Source organism: Lactuca sativa, chromosome 1 (genome assembly GCF_002870075.4).
Source record: "Lactuca sativa cultivar Salinas chromosome 1, Lsat_Salinas_v11, whole genome shotgun sequence".
Taxonomy (NCBI): Eukaryota; Viridiplantae; Streptophyta; class Magnoliopsida; order Asterales; family Asteraceae; genus Lactuca; species Lactuca sativa.
The window spans coordinates 55,340,445-55,346,003 of NC_056623.2; the positions used below are offsets into that span (position 1 = coordinate 55,340,445).

Below are 5,559 nucleotides of genomic sequence, written 5' to 3' on the forward strand. Positions count from 1 at the left end.
AATACAATTTTTTTGATCTGTAGGTTTACAAAAGTTAAGAATATTCTAATACCATGTTACCATTGATTGTTGATATATTCAATGAACAACATGAGGTTGAGAGAAGGTTTGAAATTGTATGATAAACTAAATAATAAATACAATAGGGAAAATGACACAAATACCCTACGAATTTTTTAGGGTTTACCCGTTGAGTCCCTAAAGTTTTTGTCGGGCTTTATGGGTAAACTAGGATATGACCTGCTCTTTTAGTCCTCGTCAACCTGTAATAGCCGGTTCAGTGACCTTTTAGACCAAATAAACTCACATCGTGCCCCTATAAAGCCAAAAAAATAAGTTCGGGGATCAATTCGTACAAAGAAAACTCTCATTTTCTTCTAAAGCCAATTCACACTCAATTTATATTGATCCCCGAACTTATTTTTTTGGCTTTATAGGGGCACAATGTTAGTTTTTTTGGTCTAAATGGTCACTGAACCGGCTATTACAGGTTGACAGAGACTAAAAGAGCAGGTCATATCCTAGTTTAGGGACCCATAAAGTCCGATAAAAACTTTAGGAACTCAACGGGTAAACCCTAGAAATTTCGTAGGGCATTTGTGTCATTTTCCCAATACAATACTATGAAATTGCGAAATTAATCTAATTCAGACCATTATATCAGCCGTGCCAATAAAAAAAACTTAAATATGGTTGAAACACATATCTACATATATGGTATGAAACTGTTGACATGGACATCAAAACAGTAATCACAACATATGCTAACAACCATCAATAATCAACACACTTGTTACACAATAGTTATCTCAATGGATTCACTAGAACTTGAAGAAGCTAATTGACTCCTGGCAGAAGAAAAACAACAATTGGGTATCTGATTTTTTGGTAATGCATGCCACTTATCAATGTACCCCATAGAGTCGATATCTAAGTTGGGAAGTTGGTGTTCTTTGAGAATTTTCAGGATCTTTTTGGATCTACCAAGAAGCTGCACTGCAGTTCGGATGCTATCTTCCCTTTTCTCAATTGCATCCACATGGCACCTTAGAGTTATGACACGAGGTAAGTTGCTAAAGCAAGCGCACAGCAGATCTGCGATTATGGTTGATATAAATTCAAAAAGTTCCTCATCTGTTGGCCAATTTTCTTGCTCATTGCAGTGAAGTAGTATGGTTTGACTAATTCGGTACATTGAACTTGCAGCAATGAAGTTACGAAGTGAATGATCTGGACTTCCGTCTTTGCTTCTCTTGAACTGTATCACAGTATTTACTGCTTCATCACCCAACCACAGAAGAATCTCTTTTGATGTGTCTCCTTTACGAGCCTTCTTTTGAAGATCAATTTGTAGCCACGTGCGGTATACTTCAACATCCGTCCACACATGTCTAGCTGCTTTTCTTGCCTTTACCAACTCACCATTTGTATTGAGGCTTTCTTCGATATGTCTTACAAATTCGATGCCTTCACTCATACTGGAAATTAACCCCTTGAATTGGCCATTTGCAGTGTTAGGAAGCGAAAGGGCAATGGCTGTTAATGTTACGGTTACTAGGCTCCAGCAGTTCTGGATTTCTTCTGGATGTACAGGTGGGATTTGTTCATTGTCGAACTCTATTACTCCATAGAATCCTGTAGATTTCTTGAGAAGCTTCAGAAGATTTGGTGGCTCTTTCTCTTCAGACTCATGAAGAATTTGAGTAATAGAGTTGAAGGACTTTCTTAATATTTTGCTTGAAAGCTTAGTTTCTGCTTCAGTGTGTAGCACATAACCAGTATATTCTTCCATATCTGGTATCACATTGCTATTAGATGCATTTGGTTCTTGTTTAAACCTTCTCAACAACGATTTGTATAAATAGCAACAACAAGAGAATAGGATCAGAAAAGATCTGGGAACAAGACATATTGTTTTACATATAACTACAATCATTATCTGAAGTGCTATACAAAAGTTCAAAACCATATTTCGGATATTACGGATAACCTTCTTGCAATGGCGACCTGGGATACCAGAACCCACATGGTTGTGTTTCCAAATCTGGAGTGTTTGAGTCCAATAATTCTCGACTCTGAACACGTTTAGATGCTTCTTGGTCCATTTCTTGGATAAGTCGAAATGACTGATGGAAGTCAAACATCTAAAAAAAGGGGCAATACTGCCTACTATTGTCCCAACTGATTGCATGATAAAAATTAATTTCATTGACCACCTATATTCTGTTAAAAGATAACCGTATGACCCGATTTCCCATATATAACCATCCACGAAAATAAAAACCAAAATGCAAGCAAGGCATAAGCATATAATCCCAAAAGCAGAAGACACAGGTGAACAAGCAATTGCAAATTGGGGGTTACCAGTCTCTGCCATCATCCAATACTTTTTAACATAACAAATGAGTCGCTTGTTGGAGAAGTTCTTCATCTCTTGATGATTTGAAGCCAAACTGTGCAACTCCTTGTACTGTTGTTGTAAAACTCTTCTAGATGCTGAAACTGTCAAGGCTACCGAAATTGGCCATGGAAGAGAACATATTAGCAAAAACATTTGCAGCCTGATTATCAGACCATGCAGTACAATCCTATGATATGAGGGCGCCCAATCATTTATAGTACTAAACTGGAGACAAATATTTATAGTGATGGTGATCATGAGGATGCCAAACGCTATCATATTCATTACAAGATCCTTGCCACCCATAAGCCCTAAAGAAGGGAGAAAGTGCCCTAACATGGCGAGCAAAAACATAATGCTAACAGCCTTACTCATAGTCATGTCGGTGTTTAGGTCGACTGGTAGCTTCATTGCAATTGCTATCAGTGTGAGGGAAGCAGCATTGATTGTGAAAAATCTGCATGGAAACCACAGTTTCCTTTGTCGAAAGCCTTGGAAAGCATCGGCTGCCATTGCAAGAGTGCAAACAAGAGATGCTAGAAAAACATACAATCCCACCCAAGGCATGGCATCCTCCGGATATATCGACCCTGTCATCTTGCTAGACTTTTGCTAGACTTGTGAAATAAAGATTCAGCTTCATCGAGTAGAACAAGCGCCAAGAGATGCTTAATATATATACAAGTTCCAGGAACCAGTGACCAAAGACTTTTAGTTTAGAATACAACGCGTTTATGGATGTAATGTTCCACCGGCTTTCCTTCTCAGAAAGTTCTGGGAAATTATTGCTGTAAGAAAGTGTTTGGATACTTGTATTTACAAAAAGTCGGCACTGTTGTTAAGATCACATCATGCTACAAGGCAGTTTTAAGGGCAATTAAGGTATTTCCTATTACGTTAATTCGGTGGTTGTGTCTGTGTGCCATCGCGGCAGCAAGAAAAAACAATGATTACCCCCGCCATTCACGCTCCTCTCCAATTTTCTTGAAGATTAGATAGCAATCGTTTAAAAAAGGACCTATTTTAGCTGCGTTTCGCCAATATAAATCACAATTAAATCTCCATTTTTGATTCTCGTATACTCTGAATCTGTGGAGTGTAGAGACTGGAGAGCCTGAACTGAAAGAAGGATAAGGTCGCTCTACAGCTGCGTTCTGTGGTCTACTGGTGGGCTTGGAAAGTCCTAATGGCAAATTGACTTGTCATCTGCGCTTTTTGACCTTTTTTTCCCACAGACTAAAATGAGTAAAATCACGATTTCTTGAGTTAATTTCTGATTTCTGATTGTTTATTATTTATTTCATATTTGATTGTTTATTTAACTATTTCATATTTGGTTATGTGAATGTGATTAATTCTTATTTTTGTAAGGTTATTTTATTTTTTATATTTCTGATTTTTACGGTCCACTGAAGTTCATTTTTTCTCTTTGTTCAAATAATCTTTGTATCATCTTCGTTCTGCCATTCTGTGGACGGAAGGTAATTTCTAAATTTTGGCATTTTGCATAGTCGATAAAAGTTTTGATTTTTAAACAATTTGAAAAGTTAATTTTTGATATTTTGCACCGTCTACAAATAAACTATTTATTTTATTTTATTTTATTTTATTTTTTGCAAAAATAAAAACTAAGTTCCATCGATTTGTTAATATTGTATCCTACTTTCAAAAGGTTTTAAAATTTCATTTCAAAAACTTTTATTAAAGCGTTTTATGTTGAAAGTACAATATTATAGTGGGGCATACTTTGAAAAGCCACTCAATTATAGCATTGTACTCTAATGGTAATATACTTTAATAAAAAAAATAAAAACAGTTATAGCACAATATGATAGTTTTTAGATAAGCCTACTTATTATTTATGTTTTTTTTTTGGCATTCCTCATATGAGCACAAGTTGAAAAGTTACTACTTTTACCAATGATATTTCACTATTATTAATATTTCAGAATTTAGGGTTAAATGCAAGAAATAACAACTAAGTTCCATCGATTTGTTAATATAGCATCCTACTTTCAAAAGGTTTTAAACTTCATTTCAAAAACTTTTATTAAAGCATTGTATTTTCAAAGTATAGTGCTATAATGGTGCATACTTTGAAAAAGTCACTGATTTATAACATTGTACTTTAAAGGTAATATACTTAAAAAAAAACGATTATAGCATTGTTTGTGTTAGAACATAAATTTACAGCATTATACTTTCCAGAGGATCACCTTTACCTTGACAACATGATACTCTCCGGCATGACTCAACTTTACAACTTCATTTCCTTTCCAGCAGATGCACTTTCCAGCTTCACATCCTTTCCTGCAAGAAGCATCTTCTCTATGTTCTTGTATCTTTTTAACATGGTATCAGAGCAGTGTAAATGGTTTTAGGAACAAACTGCTCATCATTTACTCTTTGATCTAAGTTGTCATGTCTAAAGATGATAACTCAACCCAGAAAACAGGCATAGTAGTGACGACCTGACCTAAATACTCACAAACCTCTTCAAATCCCAAACACCAAACACTAAACAAAACCTATCTGATAACCTTAAAATCAACTTCAGTACTCTCAATAGCCAAAATTATGCATTATGGGCTCGCATGATTCGAGTGGCAATGGGGGGGGGGGGGGGGGGGGGGGGGGGGAAGTCAAAATCCTTATTGAATCATTTATCTGTGATCCTCCAGATGAAACGGATGAAAGCTATGAGGAATGGGAACCGAATGACTTAGTTGTCTTCTCATGGCTCATACAAAACATTGAACCAAGCCTTGCTAGTAATATCACCGAGTTCCCTATAGCAAAGTCATTATAGGATTCTCTTGTGGTTACCTACAGTAGTGGAAAAGATAAGCTACATCTGTTTGATCTTCATGTCAAAGCAAATGAAATCAAACAGAACGAAATGCCCCTTAAAGACACCTGGATTGTTTTACAAGGGATTTCTAGAGAGATAGAAGAAGAGACCTGAATCCTATGAGTTGTTATGTTGATAATTCAACATACAACATAATAAGGGCGAAGCAAAAATGGTTCCAGTTTCTGAATGCTTTGGATCACAGGTATGACCCAATAAAACGGGAAATACTTAGGTGTGACCCTTTACCATGATCAGAAGGAGCTTATGAATCTGTTAGAAAATATACTGCTCATCAGAAAATCTT

General features: G+C 36.1%; 1 protein-coding gene across 2 annotated transcripts; it reads right to left on the bottom strand.

The window, feature by feature from the left end:
- Nucleotides 1-673: 673 nt before the first annotated feature.
- On the bottom strand, nucleotides 674-3,633 carry LOC111911588 (uncharacterized). Of its 2 annotated transcripts, none has more exons than XM_042900784.2 (2): nucleotides 2,773-3,633; nucleotides 674-2,511 (listed from the first exon to the last, which is right to left on the bottom strand). In XM_042900784.2, exons 1-2 carry the CDS (start codon nucleotides 2,996-2,998, stop codon nucleotides 794-796), a joined length of 1,944 nt encoding a protein of 647 aa, XP_042756718.1. In that variant the 5' UTR covers nucleotides 2,999-3,633; the 3' UTR covers nucleotides 674-793. The 2 variants fall into 2 exon arrangements, with proteins under 2 accessions (XP_042756718.1, XP_052626431.1); XM_052770471.1 differs by having other exon boundaries at nucleotides 674-1,794; nucleotides 2,365-3,625.
- Between the last annotated feature and the right edge of the window lie 1,926 nt (nucleotides 3,634-5,559).

Bases quoted from the DNA above. Each gene is read 5' to 3' on its own strand.
- LOC111911588 (XM_042900784.2), bottom strand. From the start codon at position 2,998: ATGACAGGGTCGATATATCCGGAGGATGCCATGCCTTGGGTGGGATTG. The intron at 2,512-2,772 runs GTAAGGCTGTTA...CAATTTCGGTAG, and splicing joins AAACACCGACATGACTATGA to CCTTGACAGTTTCAGCATCT.